The sequence below is a fragment of the Dromiciops gliroides genome, chromosome 2, assembly GCF_019393635.1.
Source record: "Dromiciops gliroides isolate mDroGli1 chromosome 2, mDroGli1.pri, whole genome shotgun sequence".
NCBI lineage: Eukaryota > Metazoa > Chordata > Mammalia > Microbiotheria > Microbiotheriidae > Dromiciops > Dromiciops gliroides.
The window spans coordinates 109927102-109951638 of NC_057862.1; the positions used below are offsets into that span (position 1 = coordinate 109927102).

The following is a 24537-nucleotide window of genomic DNA, read 5'->3' on the forward strand; positions in this document are numbered from 1 at the left end:
GACAATAATTCCTGGGTGTCCAGACTCCTTCATTCAGAGGCCATTGGAGGGGGGGAAGAGCAGGAGAAAGTTCACACTTCTCCCTGGGAATTGGGCATTGGTGGTGGTGGTGGTGAATATCTGACTGACCTCTGTCTCCAGTACAGGGAACTTTCTCTTCCCTTGGTGGTGGTCACTTAGGCTATTTTTGGCAAAGCCATCAAGTTAAAAAAAAATACTAGGGGGCAGCTAGGTGGCACAGTGGATAGAGCACCAGCCCTGGATTCAGGAGGACCTGAGTTCAAATCCGGCCTCAGACACTTAACACTTACTAGCTGTGTGACCCTGGGCAAATCACTTAATCCCAATTGCCTCACCAAAAAAAAAAAAAAAATACTAGGCCTGTGGACTTGCAGTAAGGTAGGCGTCAGCCTTTATGCCCGTTACCCCTTCTGAGCACAGTCCCTAGCACACCTTCCTCCTGCTCCCTCCAACTACTCCAGGTCACTTGATGTCTACTTTTGGGAAGTGGCATCTCCCACTGACCTCTCTGCTCCTGCAGGTAGACAGCTTCGCCTTTACAGAAATCACAGACCCAGGCTCGTTTCCAAATAGTCACAGACTGAGCTTCCCAACAGACATCAAGGCCAACCTGGAGCAGCCCAGGCAGGCACTGAGACCAGAGCTCTTGAGACAGTGTGGCCCAATGGATAGCGTGCTACTCCTGGGCTCAGGAAGAACTTGGTTCAGATACTGCTCCTTTCACTAACTGTTTTCCATTATATTGAACTAAAACCTGCTTCTTTATAAGGCCCGCACATGCTCAGCCTTCCAGAGCCCATCTAATCTTCTGAACAAGCAAGCTTTGCTGTAATATACCTGTACAGATGTTGTTTGAAGGAACCTGTTCCATCCAGAGGCAGCTCTTTTTACTTTTGGACAGCTCTCATTGTTAGGAAGCTTCCCTTGCCCCTTTTCATCAAGCTTAAATCTTTCTTGAAAGGGGGTGGCTTCTAAACCCTGACACCAGCTGTTGTAAAAATTCACCAATTCCAGCAAACACTGGGCACTTAATAATGCTTCTTGTTGGGGCAGCTAGGTGGCGCAGTGGATAGAGCACCAGCCCTGGAGTCAGGAGTACCCAAGTTCAAATCCGGCCTCAGACACTTAACACTTACTAGCTGTGTGACCCTGGGCAAGTCACTTAACCCCAATTGCCTCACTAAAAAAAATAAAATAAAATAAAATAATGCTTGTTGTTGACTGACTCTCCCTCCAAGTCCTACACCTTTAAATCAAACTGCATTGCTTGATATTCTCTTTCATCCAGCAGGATGAAACATTTCATTCCTACCTGCTATAATCCTCTTATTCTTCCTAAATAAATGTCAATTAACATTATTTCCAGACTGCACCATTCATACTGCAATGAGGTTAGAAAGCTAAACTTGGTCCTGACCCTCCTAGTCCCTCCCCTCTGCCTTGGTCATTAGGTCATGGTGGGGGGGGGGGGGAAGCCTCTTTAAAACTAGTCTAGATGCTACTGGACCTCTCTCATCACTAGCAGTCTTTTTTTTTTTTTTGGTGAGGCAATTGGGGTTAAGTGACTTGCCCAGGGTCACACAGCTAGTGTCAAGTGCCTGAGGTCAAATTTGAACTCAGGTCCTCCTGACTCTAGGGCCAGTGCTCTATCCACTGTGCCACCTAGCTGCCCCACTAACAGTCTTGAAAAACTTGTCCACAAGCAGCCTTTTCCTTCCCTCCTCCCTTTCTTGCCCTAGGGGGCCTGGGCTAGGCTCCAGATCTTTGTTGGGAGAAAGCTGATGAGCAGGTTTAGCTGCTCTCTCACTTCCAGAAAGTGACAGAAAACCGTCTAGTATGAAGGCAGGGAAGGAAACAATTCTATCTTAGTGTCTTCTGAAATTGCGAAAATCATTCTTGGCAGATATACTGGAGTGCTTTGCCATTTCCTTCTCCATTTCACTTTACAGATGAGGAGACTGAGGCAAACAGTGAAATGACTTGCCCAGAGTCACACAACTAGTAAGTCTGAGGCTGGATTTGAACTCAGGTCCCCCTGACTCCAGGTGCTGCATTCTGTATGCCGGCTCTTCTGAGATTACCTCCAATTTATCCCGTACTGTATCTTGCCTGTTTGTAGTTGTTTGAATATTATCTTCCCTATTAGACTGTGGGCTCCTTTAGGGCAGAGACTGTTTTTTGTTTTTGTTTTGGGGGGTTACCTTTGTATCTCCAGTGTCTGGCCCATAATAGGCACTTAATAAACATTAGTTGACTGACTTGGAGCATTTTTAAGAATTGCATTGGGTAATGGTTTCTCTGCTTGCTCTCTGAGCCCCTACAAGTACTCCATCCTGGCTCCAATGTATGAAGAAAGCCCCAACTTTCATAAGCTCAACTTTGGCATGGGGCCGTGCATGTAATAGGCACTAAATAAGTGTTTGCTGGAAATGGTGATTTTGTGCTATAGTTTTGTTTGTTGGGCAATGAGGGTTAAGTGACTTGCCCAAGGGGTCACACAGCTAGTGTCAAGTGTCTGAAGTCGGATTTGAACTCAGGTCCTCCTGAATCCAGGGCCGGTGCTTTATCCACTGCGCCACCTAGCTGCCCCCTATGCTACAGTTTTAACAGATTTTGGGTGGAGACAATGGAATTCTTTACAACAGCTGGTTTCTGGGTTTAGAAGCCACAGCCTTTCTAGAAAGCAGACTTAGACTTGATGGAAAGAAAGCCTCCTGACAACTTCAGCTCTCCAGATGGAACAGGGGCCTTCCCTAGAGGTCTTTGAACAGCCTCAGCCACCTGTGAGAGGTTAGAAAGGCTGTAGAGAGGCTTTCCTGTTCTAAGAATACAAGGTGGGCTCTGAAGAAGCCCCTTCCCTTGATGAGATGCTGAGGACACATCAACTAAGGGCTCATGGGAACTTGGCCCTAGTTCTCATCTTCCCACCACCACCCCCCCCCCAGTGACTGGAGATCACCTCCCTAATCCTGTCCAGGTGTCTGTTCCCAAGGGGCTAAGGAAGAGTATGGGGCTAGGTCAGTGTAGCCCTTCTCCACTGCTGGGGTACAGCCTGTGTGCAGGTCTGACTAGCCAGCGGTGAGTCGGGAGTGGCATCTTCAGAAACAAAGATTGGCATTGATCGTGTCACATTTCAGGGATGGTATTTGACCCTCCAAGGTAGGGTGGGATAGTGGAAAGAGCCCTAGCTCATAAGTCAGACCATTTGGGTCTCAACCCAGAATCTACCACTAACATAAAAGCTGTGAGGTCACTTCACCTCCCTGAGTCCCAGAGTTTCCTACCCCACAAGGTTAAGGATTAAGGGAGGGGGGCAGCTAGGTGGCACAGTGGATAAACCACTGGCCTTGGATTCAGGAGTACCCGAGTTCAAATCCAGCCTCAGATACTTGACACTTAACTAGCTGTGTGACCCTGGGCAAGTCACTTAACTCCCACTGCCCTGCAAAAAAAAATAATAATAATAATAATAATGATTAAGGGAAATAAGGCCCCTCTTGCCTCATGATTCTGAAGACTATCCAGAGACACATAATAACAAATACATTCTTCTCAAAAGCATAAGCCTTTTTACCTGACTCTGTGGCCAGAGGAGGGAGAAGTATTCTGGATGGGCAGATGAGGACACCCCCAATGTACTTGTCTTGGGGCTCCCATAATATCTAGGCAGCCTTGTCCTGCTGCCAACCAACAGAGTGGTAGCTGCACAGCTTGGAGATGGGTAGGGAATAGTGAGTGCTGTGTCATACTTTCCAACAGGATTTGGCTCTTTCAGATGTTGCAGTGGAGAAACAGAAGATTATAAGGAGGAGGGGTGGGGGAATATTGTATGGGCTGACAAAAATTTTATATTTGAAACACTCTGCTCTCTCCCCCACAAACCAAGGAATGCTATTTTTATGTTTTAGCAAAAGGGGGAAAGAATTCTCTCCAGAAAGAGACAAAAGTCAAAAAATAGCCTTTGCTTCTGTTGTCTCCATAGGTTTTAGAAACTTTGGGTGGGGAGGTGGGAGAAGGGGGAGGGGAAAAGGGGAGTCAGGATTAAGCCATAGCAATCAATCCCAGACTGGTGCCAGCCCAGATTGAAGACTACACCCCCCTCAACCATGGGTTTTGTTGGTGTCTCTAGGGACACCTAATCCAGGTCCATGGCAGCTTCTCTGGCTCAACGGCTCTTTAGAAGGTTCAGTGGTAATCACAGCGCATACCAGCAGCAGGTTTGTAATTTATGCCTATCTAGAACTTTAAGATTTGCAAAATATTTTTCTCATAACCCTGTAATGCATGTTCATCTCCAATTTACAGATAAGCAAACAAGCTCAGAAAGTTGTTAAATTACTTGCCCAGATTTCTGGTTCAAGATCAGTGCACTTTCCACTCAATGATAACGTGATGGAAAGGGAATAGTAGAAGAGTTGGGGAAGAGGGGAGAAGTGCAAGGAATGGGCAGGAACATAAAGAATCTTAAACTATGGGGGCAGCTAGGTGGCGCAGTGGATAAAGCACTTGTCCTGGATTCAGGAGGACCTGAGTTCAAATTCAGCCTCAAATACCTGACACTTCCTAGCTGTGTGATCCTGGGCAAGTTACTTAACCCTCATTGCTCCGCAAAAAAAATTAATAAATAAAAATAGTAAACTATAGTTTGGGAATCCCTTACAGAATTGGGGGGGGGGGCGGAGAAGAGAGGGGAGTATAGAAAAAGGGACTCTTCATCTGACTGCTACAAATCTTGACCTCCTTTTCTATTCTCTCTACTCACAAAGCTACTTCCCCACTTAGGCCCTCAGAGACTCTTGCCTCAAATATTTTTTGTTGTTGTTGTTTTGTTTTTTTTAGTGAGGCAATTGGGGTTAAGTGACTTGCCCAGGGTCACACAGCTAGTAAGTGTTAAGTGTCTGAGGCCGGATTTGAACTCAGGTACTCCTGACTCCAGGGCCGGTGCTCTATCCACTGCGCCACCTAGCTGCCCCTCTTGCCTCAAATATTACAACAGGCATCTCACTGTCAAAATAGTCTTCATGAAGGGGCAGCTAGGTGGCGCAGTGGATAAAGCACGGGCCCTAGATTCAGGAGAATCTGAATTCAAATCCGGACTCAGACACGACACGTACTAGCTGTGTGACCCTGGGCAAGTCACTTAACCTTCATTGCACCCCCCCGCCCAAAGTCTTTGTGAAGCATAGGTAGGTATATGTCACCCAGGATAAAATTCTATTCAAAGCAATATATATATTTTGGGAAAGGGGGAGGCTTCTCCATGACCTCTACAATCCACACAGGTACCTCACCTCGGCATTTAAAGTCCTTCAGAATGTGGCTACAGCATTCCCCTTTATGCACATGGGGGTCAGGCCGGCCAGGACTCACAGTTCTTTGAACTCCAAATTCCATCTTCTGCTTCCTTGGCTGAGGTTTGCCCCAAATGCCCGGACTGCACTGCCTCCTCTCCTCCCCCTGAATCGTTAACACTCTTTCCCTCTTTCAGATTACCTTGCACTTAGCTATTTGTGTATCTCCCAGAAGAATATAAGCTCTTTGACACATAGTAGGCAATTAGTGATTGTTGACCACCCTCCCTGATCCATTCGATAAACTCTGGTAACTCCCTATTAATGCCAGGGCCAATTGAGCTTCTTTGGCTCTTCAAACTCCCTAAATTGGTCCTTTTCTCTTTTTCCCGACTTCTTACACTTGTTACCTCCACGTGCTCTATGGTTTGGTGACCCTGGCCCTCCCTCTGTGCTGTTCCTTGTCCAAAATGCTCTCTCTGCTTAGATTCCATGCATTTTCTGGGGCCATTCCCCATGCCTCTGCAATGCCCACCTATCTCCTCCTCTCTCCCTCCTGGTTTGTCTCAGGTAAAATCCCACTTTTTCTAAGAAGCCTCTGTCAGTCCCCTTTTGTGCTAGTTCTTTCCCTGAGAATATCTAAGACGACATGTTTGCATGTAGTCTTTCCCATTAAACTGCGAGCTTCAGTAGGATAGGGGCATTTTTTTTTTTTTGGCCTTCCTTTGTGAATCGTGACAGGCACATACCAGGCACTTAATACTTGTTGATTTTACTTGATTTGTAGAATGCAAGAAAAAGGAGACAAGACAAGGTTTGTATGTATGGAGAGATACTGCCAGTACCTACCTAGACCTAGAAGTTAAATGAAAAGGGTTGGTCATCTTTATTCCCCACCTATTCCCAACTCTCCCAGTATGGCTCTTGGCCCCAGGAACTGAGAATCTAAAGAACAGTCCAGTCCTGTGTTCAGCAACAGGGCAGACTAGCTGCCAGCCAACCCCATCTCTAGCTGACTCAGCTGATTCCTCAGTCTACCCCTCCCTGCCCAACTGCTGAAAATAGGAGTAGAGGAGAGAATGTCATGATTAACAATACCCTCATTGACACAGAGCTTCAAAGTTCGAAAAGTACTCTACATGTTATCTCATTTCTGGAAACTTTAGGTGCTCCAAGTAATTTTTTTTTTCATGCAGCATGGCACTGTAATTGATGTTTGCCCGTGGTGGTTACCTGGGGGGCAGCAGCAGAGTTACTTTAGAAAAAAGGGGTCTAGAATAACAAGCCTGAGATCAACCAGGGGTTAAGGGCAGAATTAAGAATCTTGTCCCAGCCCCAAAAGTCTCTACCCACTTCACTGGAAGAAGAGCCTGAGAACTGTACCATTTTGCTTAGGAAGAAAAAAAAAGGTGAGGGAGAAAAAAAAAATAATAGCATTTAGGTAATGCTTTAAAGGTTTGCAAAGTGCTTTATACATTATCCTGGTTTGGTTTGATCCCCACAACCACCCTTCAAGGTAGGTGCTGTCATCCCCATTTCTACAGATGAGGAAATTGAGGAAGATAAAGGTTGAGGCTTGCCTAGGGTTGAACTTGGGTCTTCCTGACTCCAGGTCCAGTGTTGTATGCACTATGGCACCAGTGTCCAAATTCCCCAGGTACCTTTGCATAGGAGTGGGAAGACTTGAAATTCCATTTTTAAGAAGCCTCAATGGCTGCAAAGACTAATGCTCCTGCCAGCCTGATTCTTACTGTCACACACACTGTTGCCCCTTCCTCCTTTTGGCCCAGCCAAATCTTACCCATCCTCCTCCATCAAGTCATCCTGGACTGCTCCAGCACATAGTTATCCCTTCTAGAATTGCCCAACATTTAGCATGGTGCTCTGGGAAGGGCAAGGGATTTAGAAACAGACCACCACTGACTTCTTCTGACTTCCTCATCTGCAAAATGAGGGATGGACTGATCTCTCAGGTTGCATCCAACTCTAAATCCATGATCTTACTGTTCATTATACTCTCTTTGATATTTATTTCATTGTGGCCTTGCATGATTATTAACCATTTATACATAAGATGTCTTACTTTCAAAAAAAAATGTCTTACTTCCCCAACTGCTAAGCTCCATAAGACAATAGAGCTGGGTAAACAGTGGGAACTCTAATATTCATTGGGCTTGATTTCAGAATTAAGCTCTTTCCTTATTGAAATGTAAGATCCTTGAAGGTATGGTTTGTTTTATTTTTGTCTTTGTCTTTCATATGGAGAACAGTGTCCCCAACCTAAAGATGCTTTTATAAATGCTTGTTAATCCACTAATTTTCCACCAAATTAATAAATAGTCCAAGCATGTTTCCTCTTTTTTATAATATCATGTTTCAAAAATGTGGGAAGGACTGGCAAAATGTCTAGTTATTTGTTTTTGGCTTTAACCTGCTTGTGCAAATTTGCAAAGTACTGAACACATCAGAAATATATGTATTTCATTTACTCCACTGTCTAGATGGAGTGTTTTGAAGAGATTCCTTTAGAGAAGAGTCATAGTAACTAGGATGGAGCTTTCCTTGGCCATGTGGCTACAAGGGATCTATGTGAGGATTAGAAAATGCCACTTCTAAATCCAGGTATGACTCTCCACTCAGAGGATGACGAATAGAAATCTACAGAATTCTTAAAAAAAAAAAAAGAGCAATAGAACTTGGATTGGTTTTTATTTGGGCATCTCACAGTGGTAGGAACCACTCTGTCTTCAAAACAATCACATCACAGGAAACGTGTCAGTAAGGCTGCCCAGAGAAGTCTGACCAGCTGAATCTTATTGCTTAAAATACACATATTCACAACACCCAACAAGTGGCAATGCGCCAAACACACTTGTACACATGCAAACACACAGGAATGTGTCAGCATTTGGCTAATCTTCTAACTGTAGCACCAAACCCAACTCACACCCATTGTCCTCATTCACCAGGAAAACCAAAGATCTCTACCTAGGGGAAGGAAGAGGAAGCAGGTAAGTTCAATAAGTTCAACCTCCTACCCTCTCCCTCCCCGCAACTCCCACTCTCTCATCAACCAACTCCCCCTTCAGTGTGGGCAGGGCCCTGAAGCCTTGACCATAATCTGGTCACTGGTGATTAATCAAACCCAGTTTCACCATTCGATTTTTTTTTTCCCTTAAGTCTCCGGGTAGGAGACATCACCAGTCAATTCTCTAGCTCCCTATTCCAATCTGAGGAGAAGAACCCAAGGAGACCACAGTGCATCCCAATGTCCTGTATGATTGAAACAGGATTCACTTTGGTAAAACTTGCTCGCTGTTCAGACATTTTAGTGAGTTGCTTTGGGGAAAAAAAGATGAAAAGGCAATGGAGGCCTCATCTATACATTTGCTCAACTGTGACCAAGCCTCATCCAAGGGTAACAGGAGCTCCACATGGGATTCTGCCAACTCTCCTTGCCCTTCCAGGTAAAGTCAGATGTCTGGGCAACAACCAGGCCAAGCTTGCTGCTGAAGATCCAATCTCGACTTCAGCTCGTGACTCAAAGCTCCCTGCTTTCTGTCCCTCGTAGTCATCAGCACCACACCCTGGAGCCTGTGAGCCGAGGACCAAGAGCAGCAGGGGGAGCACAGGGAAGTGACAGGAGCTCAGCAAACAATACTCATGCAGACACATTTAGAGCAGGATTCCACTTACTGGAAACAGAACACAGACCTCCGGGATTTAATGCAGTGATGTGCAAATTGCAACTGTGGGTAGAGTAAAACCTCTACATCCAGCAAAGTTTCTCTGGCAAAAACAGTGGCCTGCCATTGAGGGCTCTGCTGAACACCCCCAGGCATACAAGAATTGCCTAGGGCTTTTGCTCAGTAAACAGGTAAATGCTTAAAGTAAGTTCCCTTGGGAGAGCCAAAATTTGCTCCAAACATTTTGGTTAAGATGCGCACAATGGCTGCTTCAAAGTATATTCACAGAAACACGGGGCTTTTGATACCCGTGGCTCACACACAATGAGACAGACACACACAGGTTATTCAAAAAGTCAGTGTATTTTGATTTTCACCTTGTTCAAGATGGATTTTGGTTTTATCAAATACAGTCAGGGGTGCCTGCTCACCCCCACAGCCTTCCCCCCACCACACCTTCTTCCCATAATGTCAGTGGTCTAATCTGAACATCATTTGAGAGCAGGGGTGAAAAAAGGCAAACCCTTCTTCATACGCACAGGACTGGGTCAGGGAATGTTAACTGCAACTTTTGGTTTGCCTTATTTGCTCAGATTATTCTTAACAAAACTCTCGGTTTACCTGATGCCAAACTTCAGCAATAATGATCTGAGAGGACAAGAGGCCTCCCACTCACTGAGAAGCCAACCACTCAGACCTGAGCTGGGCACTTGGCCATACACAGGTGATGCTAATAAAGTACCACCATTTAATAAAGAAAAGGGGGGGGGGAACAAACCCAAACAATTCCATTATTTCTTCCAAGTGGTCAATATAAAAAAATGGATCTTGAGATCCAAGGGAAAATACTGCCTAAGGAACAGGCTGAGGGGCTGGGGTGAACCTTTCCCAGGGACCACTCAGTCTGCTTTGTCCGTTTCTTCGGCATACTGGTGAAGTGTGAAGGCACAAAGGCCATGGGCTGGGGGAAGGTGAAGAAGATGCAAAGGTGGGGTTGGAGAGAGGTATGGTAATCATCTCAGTAACGGTGCTTACTAAAAGTGAAGGTGAGGCCCTGGTCTTCCTAGATCAGACGCACCCACCCCACCCCAGCACGCCCACATGTAACACTTTGCAGCCCCCTCCATGCCCTTCCTAATAACCCCAAAGTAACCTCTCCCTGCACCTTCCAAGCTCCCTGATGGAAGCTTCTCTCTGAGTCAGGTGCAGCCATGGTCCTCAGAGGCCTGAACCAGAAAGGGCCTCCCCCAAACCTGCCCCTCATTGAAAACTAACTCTTCTGCTGCCCACTCAGGTACATTCACATTGTTTAGCTTAGTTTGTATGTGGTTTTTGTTTTGAAGAAAGAACACTAGCAGAACCCTTTCCAACTAATCTAGTTTGAGAACAGCTAGAACCTCCTAGGAAAGAGGTTTTGACTTCTTTTCCAAGAGGACGGATGTCTGGCACTCATCATTCATTTAGGAAAGTGATCAGACAAGCCCCTACATATGTCCCAAACAACTGTTTTCCCCATTCCACCCCCCAATAACACAACTTTTACAAGCAGTGATCAAATTGAGATCAAACTAAGAACCCAGGCCTAGTATCCACATGAGGCCCAGGTCAGAGTTCTTTCTTTTTCATTTTCCCAGTGGTAGAACCCTGTTGCCTATTTACTAACTGGGATATAAGGGGTCTCTAAACCTAAATCAAAGAGCAGATCCCACTCCATTCCAAGAATAGGGGCAGGGTCCCATCCTGGCCCCTCCAACAAATTTTTCTAAATGCACGCCTCCCGACATGTGCAGGCAGGTGAGATGTGATTTTAAAAAAGAAGCTCGGAAGGGAGAAGGAAGAGAAAGTGAAGTGGAGAGGAATACAGCGAGGGGATCAATATCCTCTCCCTCCATCCACACCCCCCGCTTCTGCTGGAGAGAGGCAATCCTACCTCCAACTACATCTCAGGAAGGGAGGGCAGAAGGAGACAGAAGAAAAAGCAGCAGCACTTTCTTTACCACCCAGTGAAAGGTTTCCCCTCTCGGCTCACCTGCCTTTGCCCTCCCCCCATCACTTTTCTAAGGAGGCTGGCCTGCTCTAGCTGGGCGAGCTGTTGCTCTGGGAGTTAGGGGAGTCCTGCTCATTGATCGTATTCAACAAGATGCACGCCGGTTGGCGGGGCACGTGGTGGTGGCCGTGCTCCCGGGCTTGCTCCTCAGAAAGGTGGTAGAGCCCCTCTTCCTCATCCCCAGGAGGCCTCGCCTGGCAACTATCACAGAAGTCCAGGGCGCTGTCCAGGGCATCATCAAGGAGCCCGCTGAGTTCTTTGAGGTCGTCCTCATGGTGGCCTCGGTTGCAGACACACACCTCAATGCCAGAGTCTCCAGTGAAACGTCGGTGCCTCCCAGGTGTCTTGTCTTTGCTATCAGGAAGGGCGCTGCTGTGCTCCAAGCTGTCAGAGCTGTAATCTTTCAGCAACTCCTCCTTACACTCCGAGTCCTTATCTAGGAAAGACCCTGGGTCGCCCAGCTCCCCCAGACAGGCCCCAGAGCTGCCTGGCTCCATGCCTGAGGCTTTGGTAGCCTCTTGGTCCACCAGCAGTGTGGAGGGCTCAAGGTCCTCAGTGCTTGATCTCGTGCTATTCCTGCTGCTGCCAGGCACAGACAGTGGGCTGGTTTGGGCCTCCTGAAGGCTCCTGATGGGCTCAGGGCCCGAGGGGTTACTGCAGACAGGGACCACCTGCTGTTGCTGCTGCTGCTGCTGCTGCTGCTGCTGCTGTAGCTGTAAGGCACTGTATGGTGGGGGAGGGGTTGGAGGTCGGTTCACCACTTCCTCATAAGGAGGTAGTAAATAGTTTGGCAAAAACCCTAAAACGGGGAGGCAGGGAGGAGAAATTACTGCATGGGCAATGGTTCCAGGACAGAGCTCAACACGCAAAGAGCATGTGCATCACTTCCCACCCCTAATGTGATGTCTACAGTGCTCAGAGGTTGTGTTTTTGTGTGTGTGACAGATAAAGTGAGAGAAAGTGTGTGTGTGTGCGCGTGTGTGCATGCGCGTGAGAGCACATGTGTGAGACAAAGGGGGAGAGGAAGAAAAGGCCATGGGCAATCTGCTACAGAGGGAGAAAACTGGAGGTGACGGGTGGAATGAGATTTGGTTTTTCAAGGTCTTAAAAGCCCTGCCTGACACAGCTCTGTGGTACTGAGATGAGAATAAAGGAAATCTTTTTGTCCTTTCATCTGACCCACCCTGCCCCAAAGGTCCTGACAGTGATGCGGTACGTGGCAAAAGAGAGGGACGCATCATTTCCATGTGGGCATCAGTCAGATGATCCTCACCAGGTCTATGTTCTTGAGCTAGGACCCCTTTTAAGCCTGGGGCTTGGAGTGGGACTCCAACATATGGTTTTCAGACCATTCCCTTTCTAACCTCTGCCCTGCCCCTAAATATAGCAGGAGCCCCTGATCTGGGAAGAAGTCAGGCCCAGGGGACACAGGGCTCACAAAGTCATACAGTGCCCTTCTCTCTTAGGCGGACAGAGAGGGTTGAAAAGATAGTGATCTTCCCAGGACGGTGAGGGCAAGAGCCCAGACTGGATGAGCTCCGTCCAAACTTGAGATTCGAACAATTCTCTTTTGTTTCTTTTTTAAAGCCTTGTAAAGGTGGCCGGGAGGCGGCCAACCGGCCACCCTCACTTGCCACATGAGCAGCCTTAGCTAAATTAGATGCATACTCTTAGAGAAGAGTCGCCAAACTTCTTTCTAGGAGGCTCAAATGCCAATTAGTCCACAGTGTCCTGTCCTGAACCCTGATTTCCCCACAGCACAGGGCCCAGAGAGACATGAAGATCCTTGGGGCTAGAGCAGAGGGCCAGGCTGATAACTGGACAAGGTAGCTTTGGGCTCTATGCTCCAGTTTACCCAAATCACGGTTCAGATGACTTCCTCAGTGAAAACTGCCCCCCAAATGTGGTAAAGGAGCAGAGGTCTAACGAGAGAGCGCTCCTCATCAGTCCCAGTCACTGGTAGCTTTAGGACAACTCTGGGATTTCTGAGAGTTGTGGCCAAGGCACTTGCTCCTCTCTGGGGGGAAGGAGCACTCCCCCCTCCCCGATGCAGACCCCTGCTGCTGTTCTGCACTGAGTCTTGCCCCACTGCCCCCACAATCCCCTTGCTCCCAGACACCACATCCTCTGAGCAGGGCTCCTGGAGACCCCAGGCCATGATGGGAAATCGATTTTCGGTGTACGTACTGAAATAAAACGGCAGCGCTGAGTAGTTATGGGCTTCCCGGTAGGCAATCAAGTTAATTTCATGTTGCCGCTGCTGTGCCTGCAGGCGATGCTTGGCCCGGCGGTGGTGGCAAACGCAGCAGCAGCTCAGGATGATTATAATAGTCCACACCAGCCAGAACCCTGGGAGCAAAGGTGGGAAAGAGAGAAAGAGGGAGAGAGGCAAACAGCCATGCACACAATGAATATTGGCAAGAGGTAGGCAACTTTCAAAACAACATATGCCACAGCTACAAACCCCTTCTGGCAGGAAAAACAGAGCCCATGATCAACCAGAGGAAAATTCACTCTGTAGCCCACCTGGTGCATCTACAGCCAGAACACAAAGACATACCTCGTAAACTCTTGCCATGTTGATCAGAACAGCAGAGGGGGATAAGCCCTCCCATTACCTTTCGGGGATTAAAAAAGGCTAGTCACTCCAAATAGTTTTTCAGGATAAAGAGGACTGGCCAAATTCACCGTGGCTTCTGGAATAAGGAAAGTGTGATAACCTAGCTTATTTACTATTCCCACCCTTGGTACAATGCCTAGGAGAATTAACTCCATGTGTAGTTAACACTGGCCACCCGTTAAGTCTATAGCTTGTCAAGGCTATTTATCAAGATGTTGTTTCCTTCTTTCCTTCTTTCTTTCTTTCTTTCTTTTTTTGAAGGGGAGGAGGTTTGGGAAGGCTCTTAAGATTTCTCTGAAATCCTCACACCTATTCCATCCTCTAAGGCAAAGCTTCTTAAACTGTGGATAACTGAATGTAGGGAGTCAAGAAAAATTTGACAACAGTGAAAATTTATGTATACCTAGTTTATATGCTTATAAAGCCAGGGTTGCAAGGGGACAAAGTTTAAGAAGCCCTGCTCTAAAGTATGAAGAAAGCAAACTCACTCCACAACAGCTAATGGGGAGATCCAAGATTTTTAATTTTTGTTGTAATGATTCCTTTAACAGTCTGACAAGGCCCTGGATCCTGGATCCTAGAATAATGTTTTAAATGCACAAAATATAGAGGATTACAAAAGAACCCAATTATATTCCAACAGTTATCAAAATACAAGGTGTACCAAAAGTCTCTGTGCAGTTTTAAGTTCAAAAACAGCCCTAAGATGCATTAAAAACAAAACCCAAATTCATGGATACCTAATATAAAGGATGGTTATTAAAAATGAAAAAGAAAACCTAAAACCCACAGCACAGCTAACCTTTCAGAGTCTTAGTCTCACTTTAAGAATCCCACCAAGATATTCCAAAGTCTCCAAAAATCAAGAGCTTTTCTTAATGATGTACCTTATAGAATCAGTAATCAGTACAACTCTTCCAAACTTTGAAATAAAGAAACCAAGGTCCATCGAGAGTAAATACCCTGCCCAGGATCACACAACTTACACTAGTAGCAACAATGGAGTTGGAGAGTCAGATACTTTATCGGATCCAACAGGCATTTGCCAGCATCTTCCATAGCAGATTCCCACAAGTTAAAAACAAGAAGTTCTAACTTGCCCCAGGCCAAATTCTTCCCTAGACATATCCTTCTTTCTGAAATAGTCTAGTATAATTAAATTATCCAATATCAGAAACATTTGTCTAATGTCTTCCTTCCTTGCTTGCCAATCAACCCAACATCCTCCTCCTCTCCTTCTCCACTTCAGAGATAATTCCCATGGGGGCTAGGCTCTTCCAGCCTAGTAGAAAATCTATGACAGTTCCTTCTGAGGCTTTCATTAAAAATTCCTGGATGGGCAACTTATTTCCTGTTGTTCTTCCTGTTTTCAGATTTTTACCCAATAAAGCCTGAGCTACTCAAACAAAAAAGAATTTCGAGTGCCCTAGACGATACTCTAAATCAGAGGTTATTAGCTTTGTTTGCATCATAGACCCTCCTTTATAGTCTGGTCAACCTATGGATCCCTTTTCAGAACAATGTTTTCAAAGGTATCAAATCCATAAGGTTACAAAGAAAACCAATTATATTGAAATGGTTAAAATATTTAAAAACAAGTTCATGAACCCAAAAAAGAGGAAAATACCTATCTGTACAAAAATATTTATAGCAATGATGGTGATGAAATATTGTGCTATAAGAAATGTCAAGCAGGATGACTTCAGAAAAGCCTAGAAAGACCTGTATGAACTGATGCATAGTGAAGGGAGCAGAACCAAGAGAACACTGTGCACAGTGACAGCAATATTATTTGATGAACTGTGAATGACGTAACTATTCTCAGCAATACAAAGATCCAAGACAATCCCAAATGACTAATGATGAAGCACACTATCTACCTCCAAAGAAAGAGCTGATATTGATTGAACACAGACTGAAGCTTGCTATTTTTCACTCTTTCATTTTTTCTTTTATTCGTTTTCTTACACTAAATGAGTACTATGGTAATGTTTTACATAATTGCACGTGTATAACCTATATCAGATTGCTTACTGCCTGGAGACGGAAGGAAAGAGGCATAAAATTTGAAACTCAAAACTTGAAATAAAAATGTTTATTATTTTAGAAAAATTTAAAAAAACCAAGTTCATGGATCCCAGGTTCAGAAATCCTGTTGTAAGTAAAGAAATAACATCTTATATGTTTTGCTTGACAATACAAATTTGTAAAAGGTTTTGTTTTTCTTGCCTTCTCAACAGGCTGGGGATGAGGAGGTGGAAGGGAGAGAGAATTTGAAACTGAAAAAATATACTGACTTTTTAAAAAAAGAAATATCAAATGGTCAAAGAATATGAACAAGCAGTTTTCAGACAAAGAAATCAAAGTTATCTATAATCATATGGAAAAATGCTCTAGATCATTACTGATCAGAGAAATACAAATTAAAACAACTCTGAGATATCACCTCACACCTATCAGAGTGGTAAAAAAAAAAAAAAAGGAAAATACTGGATATTGGAAGGGATGTGAAAAAGCTGGGATGCTAATCCACTTGGTAAGAGTTGTGAAAAAATCCAACCATTCTGGAGAGCAATTTGGAACTATGCCCAAAGGGCTACAGAACTGTGCATACCCTTTGATCCAGCAATACCTCTGCTAGGTTTATATTCCAAAGACAATTACCAAAAGAAAAAAAGACCTATTTGTAAAAAAAATATTTATAGCAGCTCTTTTTGTGGTGGCTAAGAGTTGGAAATCAAAGGAATGCCCATCAATTGGGGAATGGCTAAACAAGCTGTGGTATATGATTGTAATGGAATATTATTTTGCTATAAGAAATGACAAGCAAAAGGATTTCAGAAAGGCCTGAAAAGACTTGCATGAACTGATGTATAGTGAAGTGAGAAGAAATAAGAGAAAATTGTGTAGAGACAGCAATATCGTCTGATGAAAAACTGTGAATTAAAACTTAACTATTCTCAGCAATGCAATGATCCAAGACAATTCCAAAGAACTAATGATGAAACATACTATCCACCTCCAAATAACTGATATTGATTGAACACAGACTGAGGCATACTACTTTTCACTTTCTTTCATTTTTTTCTTTTATTAATTTTCTTATACAAAATGACTAATGTGGCAATTTTTTACATAATTACACATGTATAACCTATAGCTGATTGCTTACTACCTCAGGGAGGGTCGAGGGGTAGGAGGGAAGGAGGGATAAAATCTGGAACTCAAAACTATAAATAAAAATGTTTTGTTTTGTTTTTAAGAGAGAAATATTCTTAGTTTCCCAAAAGAGGCAACTACAGCTATTCTCTGAAGGAGGTAATCTTAACAAAGATCTGTTTCTGACCTGTCACTAGCCTCTATCTCCCCAGAAAATAAAAATCTCTATTCACACTAAACTACTTGCCAAAGCCCTTTAGGAAGGACCTTCTGGCAAATCTCTTTGTCCTCTGTAAGCCTCCTTCTGAAGTTACCCATCTGCAAACCTGAAGATGAGAGCAATAAATGAGTAGCTGTCTATGGAAAGAAGCCTGTCTGAGCACTTTAATGGTCAGCAGGTGTCAGTGTATGACCAAACTTTCTCTGCCTGGCACCACCAGAGTGGGGAGAGATTTCTACTCACGGACAGTTAGACTCCTCTTCTTGACAATGAAAAGATAAGCCTAAGGACACTGGTTCAGTCTGGGGTCTTTGCCCAGTGCAGCTCCATGTGGGAATTGGCATGGCAGCCACGCCACTGGGCTGGGAGTCAAATGACCTGCGTTCCAGTTCTGAAACTTACTTGTTTGGTGGCCAGGTTACTTTTCTCAGCCTCAGTCTCCTCCTTTATAAGATGGAAATAACCTTAGCTTGCACCCAGGGGTGTGGGCAAAGAATTTTGTAAACTTAAAAACTGTTACATGAATGTGAAATATAATTAGGTTCTTTTAGCTTGTCAAATTTATTGGCATATAACTGGGCAAAATTGTTCCTAATAACTGTCTTAATTTCCTCTTCACTGGTGGTGAGTTCACCCTTAATTTTTGATACTAGTAATCTGATTTTCTCCTTTCCTTTTTTTGATTAAATTAACCGATGGTTTATCTATTTTATTGTTGTTGTTTTTTCATAAAACCAGATTTGAGTTTTATTTATTAATTCAATGATATTCTTATCTTCAATTTTATTAAGCTCTCCTTTGATTTTGGGGATTTCCAGCTTGGTATTTAGTTGGGGATTTTTAATTTGTTCATTTTCTAGTTTTTTTGTTGCATGTCCAATTCATTAATCTGCTTTTTCTCTATTTTTCTGATGTAAGCAGTTAGGGGTAGAAATTTCCCCCTAAGTATGGCTTTGGCTGCATCCCATAAATTTTGATATGTTGTCTCATAATTGTAATTTTCCTTAATGAAATCAATTGTTTCTATGATTTGTTCTTTGACCCACTTGTTTTTTAGGATCAGATTATTTAATTTCCAATTGATTTTTAATCTCTCTTTCAACTGTCCATCATTGAATGTAATTTTTATTTCATTGTGATCTGAAAAGGATGTGTTTACTATTTCTGCTTTTCTGCATCTGGCTGTAAGATTTTTATGCCCTAATACATGGCATTTTTTGTGTAGGTCCCATGTACTGCTGAGAAGGCATATTTCTTTCTATTCCCATTCAATTTTCTCCAGAGATCTATTATATTCAACTTTTCAAGAATTTTATTCATTTCTTTAACTTCTTTCTTGTTAATTTTTTGGTTAGATTTATCCAGTTTTGAGAGGGGAGAGTTAAGGTCCCCCACTAGGATATTCTATTTCCTCCTGTAAGTCATTCAACTTCTCCTTCAAAAATTTAGATGCCTATACCATTTGGTGCATAAATGTTAAGTATTGATATGACTCCATTGTCTATGGTACTGTCATCGGATCCAGCATCGGGGACCTTGTATCATCTATAATGACGGGTGGTGGTCCTGGAGCTAACTCAGTCCCGATCCAGTGCCACTTATCTCTTTAGGTGTGTCTGTCCTTTGGTTTAGTTTCTCAAAGAGAAGGTTCTTTGATTTACCCCAGAAATTTTCTGAGGTACCCCAGCCCATTCGAATGAGGTACCCCAGCCCATAACAGTACCTTTCAGCAAGATATAGTTTCCTTCTTTATCTCTTTTAACTAGATCTATTTTTGCTTTTGCTTTGTCTGAAATCATGACTGCTACACGTGCTTTCTTTGCTTCAGCTGAAACATCCCTAAAAGATTATTCCCTGAAGGTCAAAGGGCAGTCACAATTTTGAAGAGAAAAAATATGAAACCATTAATAATCGCATGCTCATATTATGCAATAATCAGAGAAATGCAAGTAAAGAAAACTTTAGGACACCATCTTGTGCCTACTAGAATGATAAAAATAGCCCCGTCCCCCCCAGAGAAAGAAAATTTAGGGTTGGCGAATATTAGTGGAACTATAAACTTGCATGACTATTTTGGAAACCAAGATAGTAATATATAAGAAGGGTCACAAAGCTGATCATACCTTTTGACACAGCAGTTCCTCTGCTAGGACTTTAAACTTTAAAATGTCAAAGAAAAGACCCAGCAGCAGCAGCACACTCCTAAGCTCTTATTAATATTAATAGAATACTAATAAAATCATAGGTCTAGAGCTAGAAGGGACCCCCAAGGCCACCTAGTCCAACACCCTCATTTGGCACATGAAGCCAAGAGGTCATGTGACTCCTCAAGGTCACACAGATCATACTGTTTCTCCTGCTTATTTTTAATAGGAAAAACAAAACAAACCCAAACCAAACCAAACCGAAAACAGCCTCGATGTCTGATGACTGGAGAATGAATGGCTAAGGAAATGTTGGCATATTTGTGTAACAGAATATTACAGTGGCATAAAAAAACCATGAAGAACTATGGAAGGACCTTTACTGTGTGGCCAAAGTAACATGTAAGACCAGAATTGACTACAGCTATGTATTAAAAAAAAGGCTTCAGCTGGGTTTAGAAAGGGACACCAACTAAACACTCTGTTGATTTGCCTGGTTCTATTTTGTTAAATAGAGGGGTTTTTATGTGGGATTTTGTCCTGTTTTACGTCTGTCTTTGCTGGTGGTTATTAAGTTTATGAATAAAATTTGTAAAAAATATTGTTCCCTGGCAAATACAATCTGTAATTCTAATCAGGGTAGGTAAGGAGGGATTAAGCTTTTGCTATAGCACCTCACATATGCCAGGCACTGTGCCAAGCAATTTACAAATATCATCTCATCTGATCCTTACAACAACCCTCCAAGGTAGGTGTTATATATATATTATTATTCCCATTTTACAGTTGAGGAGACTGAGGCAACTGAAGTTAGGCGATTTGCCCAGGATCACAACAGCAGTAGTGTCTGAGGCTGGATTTGAACTCAGGTCTTCCTGTCTTCAAACCTGGTGCTTTATCTACTGTAGCACTTAAGTGACTCGACGAATGAAAAGGAATACCATCATCTCTCAATTCCTGGAAAGTATTCTGAAGAATCCTGTTACAACTCTTCCCTGCCTCTGTCCTGCCTGGTCTCCTAGCCCCAGCTAGTGGGGTCAGATTAGGAAATTAAGTCACACTGCCACAGATCTTCTGAGTGTCCCTAGAGCAGGATTTCTTAACCTGGGGTCTGTGAACTTAGTTCCCTCTGACTACTGCATTTTGAGAACTGTACTTCGGCTTAATAGGTTTCCTTGGTAATCCTATGGATTTTATTTTATACATTTCAAAGAAATTTTCTGAGAAAGGGTCCTGTGGCTTTGAAAGACTGCCAAAGGGGTCCATGACACAAATAAGCTCTCACAGAATCACAGGGACTCAGAGTTGGAAGGCATCTCAGGAGTCATCTAGTCCAACCTATCCCTAACCAAGAAAACACACTATGAGGCAGCCCACTCTATTTCTGGATAACCACAGTTGTTACAATGTTTTCCTTTACATTAAGCATATATCCCCCTCTGAAAATTCTGCTCCATGGAACCAAGCAGAACAAATCTCAGTCTTATCCTAGCCCTCCCTCCAAACACTTCCTTCCCTCTTCCCCCACCCCTAGATCTTCTCCAGGCTCCTTAACAGACTCTCACATGGCACGAACTTGAAGCCTATCACCATCCTGGTCACCCTTTCTAAAATGTGGTACCCCAAACTCAATTTGATCAAATCAGGACAAAGCACAACCCATCTGGTACTTTTTGAACAAAAGGCTTCTCCTAATGTAGTCTAAGCTGCATTGTCTTGGAAGAAAACATAAAGGATTCTGGGTTTTCTATCATTTGGTATAATTTCCATTTCTCAATACAAAATGAAATTGAGAGCCAACCCTTGTGGAGAGACTTAATCAATGCACACACGTAACTACATTAAACTTAAGAAGACGTCTCTGTGGGGGCAGCTAGGTGGCACAGTGGATAGAGCACCGGCCCTGGAGTCAGGAGTACCTGAGTTCAAATCCGGCTGCAGACACTTAACACTTACTAGCTGTGTGACCCTGGGCAAGTCACTTAACCCCAATTGCCTCACTTTAAAAAAAAAAGAAGAAGAAGAAGAAGACGTCTCTGTTAGTGGGGGAGGAGGGACTCATCAGGGTAAAAAGCTAGATAGACTCAAAACCCGAGTTAGGCCTTAGAGGAAGAAGCCACTGAAACAGACAGAGGTGTTTTTTATTTTGACTATGTTTGATCAAAGGCATGGAGATAAAAGGAGGGCAAAATGAAGATGAAGGACACTGTGTAGTCCAATCTGGTTAGAATGTAGAGAACATGAAGGAGAGGTAAGTGGGAAGATGATAATGCCATCAAAAGAAAAAGACAGATTAGGGGAAGGACAGTTTAAGTGAGGCAGATAAGTTCCATTTTGTACATGACAAAGTTGAGGTGCAGCAGAGAATTCAGGAGTAGGGATACAGATTTGGGAGTCTCAGCTGAACAGATTGACAGGTGGATGGGTCAAGAGGAAAACAGGGAGATGGAGGAGGGCTCAAAGAGATAGAACCACAAGTACAGACCTATCTTTTCATCATCAAAGAACCAATGGTATTATCATCCCCAAGCCACACATTTCTATATCCTTTTAAAACAAAATTTGACAAGTTGATTGCGAAGATAAGTCTACTTCTCATTTTTAGCTTCAACATATTAATACTAAGCATAATGGAGTCTAAGTTAGAAGATATGGGTTTGAATCTCCAATCTAACGCTTCCTAGCTGTGCAACTATGGCCAAATCACTTAACCTTTTGAGTCTTGGTTTCGTTCTCTATAAAATGGGGGCAATACTTCTTACCTTCTTCATAAGGTTGTGAGGAAAGTGCTTTAAAACCTCAAAGTACTATGTAAACATGGGCTACTGGAACAAAGGATCTGCAAAGTAGACTTGTGAAGAAAGGGAGAGGGGGTGGGAATCCTTACAAATCCAATACTCTAGGGCAGAAGAAAAGGAAAAGGAGCAGACAGTATTTGAAAAAGACATGGGGGGAGCAGCTAGGTGGCGCAGTGGATAGAGCACCGGCTCTGGATTCAGGAGGACCTGAGTTCAAATCCGACCTCAGACACTTATCACTTACTAGCTGTGTGACCCTGGGCAAGTCACTTAACCCCAACTGCCCTGCCAAAAAAAAAAAAAAAGAGACACGAGGGGCAGCTAGATGGTGCAATGGATAGAGCACCAGCCCTGGATTCAGGAGGACCTGAGTTCAAATCTGGCCTCAGACACTTGACACTTACTAACTGTGTGACCCCAATTGCCTCACCAAAAAAAAGAAAAAGAAAAAGACATGGAGGGAGGCCAGGATGTGAGTAACAGGGGGGAAAAAGAGGGGTACAGGGACAGCTAGTAAAGTTAACTCAGCTTTGTTTTGTAAAAATTGATCCTCCAAAGTCATTTCCCTGCAGGAATTGTTTTGAATTGATCTGTCTTCTTGGGAGGTAGCACCGTTAGTTAAAACACATAAGCCAGCATTCCTCTCCAGTTACCTAAAGTAAGTCACTGCTTGCCTATGGTGACTTATCAGATGCCTGTTTGCAAGGGTGGGTTAAACGAACCCAAAATGTTTCTCAGAGACTGGGGGGGGGGGGGGGATGTCACCAGAAGTAAAGCTGGTCTAGTGGCATGGCTGGGCACTATACTATGTGCAGCAACAGAAGAGATGAACAGGTTCTACCTAACTAGAAATATGTGGGAAGTAGGGCAGAAGGCATTCTGATGTAACCCACAAAACTAACTAGAACAACCCATCCAAGTCAAGTTGGCGTCACCATCCTCTTGAAGGAGAAATGTCTGGACTGATCCCTGTGGAGTTGTGCAAACTTCTCATGAAAATCCCTTCTAGTAGGATTTCACGAACAAGGGAAAAAAGAGTTTAAAAAAGAAAGCTAAAACTAAACAAACAAACAAACAAAAAATACCCAAAAGACCCAGAAACTGCATTCTTCAATGACTGCTTTAGAAGTTGTGACCTCACTGTGGGGAATATTGTCATCTTTGGGAAAATGGAAAACATGTTTTTTAAGGCATAATCCAATGTAAAGGATCAAGTCATGCACCTCAGAGTTCATTATAAGCTTGGGAAAATGTCACTGCTCTGCTGGTGGGAAATTCTCTAGCAATAAGCCAAAGTATACCTCTCCCTGACAGCTTCGGGGGCTGATATCTGACATATGGAAAAGGCAAAGGGTATGCAAAAGGCCCCAGAGGCTCAGCAGAAATGAAGTTATACCACTAGAAAGTAGGCAGGACATTTTGACAATGCTGACTGGGCAAAACACCTCAAACTGTCACAAAGGTTAGACAACTATAATCCTCTACTATATCCCCTTTCCCCCTCAAAAGGTCAGTTCTTGGGAAGTTCAAACTATTGGTTTTTTTTGTTTTGGGTTTTTTTTTGGTGAGGCAATTGGGGTTAAGTGACTTGCCCAGGGTCACACAGCTAGTAAGTGTCAAGTGTCTGAGGCCAGATTTGAACTCAGGTACTCCTGAATCCAGGGCCGGTGCTTTATCCACAGCGCCATCTAGCTGCCCTGGAAGTTCAGACTATTAAAAGAGGTTTGATTACTTCACTTAAATCATTAGACAACTTGGCAGTAGAAATGAAATTGTAGAAATGACAACAGATCAAGAAAGAATAAAAAGAGCCTCTTTTAATATTTTTTAACCTAAAACTCTAACACAAAAATTACCACCTATAACAAAGAATTGGTCAAGAACAACTTCTTGTTTCTGTCTATGTCTCTTGGAAAACCAATCAAAGGAATGTCATGACTGGAATAAGATACAGAATGATACACACAAGTGACCCAGAAAGAAAATTCTAATTTTGAGGTAAACACTACTGACCTACTGACATACTTAAGACAAACTGATGATGATGATAGGAAATGAGATGACAGTCATTAAATGAATGTAGTGATACTATTCTTCATGTAATCTTTGGAAAATTCCCTGGGAACATTCTGCTCCCTGCCCCAGCCCTACCCCTCAACCCCCAACTCTGACACTAAAGTAGAAATCAGGGTAAAATCATCTGGGATTGTTCAGGCTAAGTTCCCATCTACTTCTCCACAGATTTGAAACACCTTTTTTTACTTTGAATAAGATCACAGATTTTGAGCTGGATGGATCTCAGACAGTCATTCAGTCTAACTCCCTCATTTTACAGATGAGGAAATTGAGGCAGAGGGAGGTTAAGTGTCTTGCCCAAAGTCATGAAGGGAGTAGGTGACAAAATTTGGTTTTGAAGCCAAGTTAATCTGACTTAAAAGCCAATCTATGTGTGTCCTTGGGTTAGTTTTCAGCACCCTAGTATTCCCAGCACCCTAGCCCATAAGAAGCACTTAACAAATGTTTACTGGTTATGTCCCCTTCCTGGATCTTG

The 24537-nt window shown here is 43.5% G+C and overlaps 1 protein-coding gene across 2 annotated transcripts in view; it reads right to left on the minus strand.

Moving 5' to 3' along the window:
- Nucleotides 1–8487: 8487 nt before the first annotated feature.
- Nucleotides 8488–24537, minus strand: part of WBP1L (WW domain binding protein 1 like) — a 67643-nt gene continuing 51593 nt past the window's right edge. For both annotated transcript variants that reach the window (XM_043983593.1, XM_043983594.1), the window contains exons 3-4: nucleotides 13233–13394; nucleotides 8488–11844 (exon numbers count right to left, since the gene is read on the minus strand). In XM_043983593.1, the coding sequence (XP_043839528.1) occupies nucleotides 11075–11844; nucleotides 13233–13394 (932 nt within the window). In that variant the 3' untranslated portion in view covers nucleotides 8488–11074. The remainder of the gene's footprint in view (nucleotides 11845–13232; nucleotides 13395–24537) is intronic.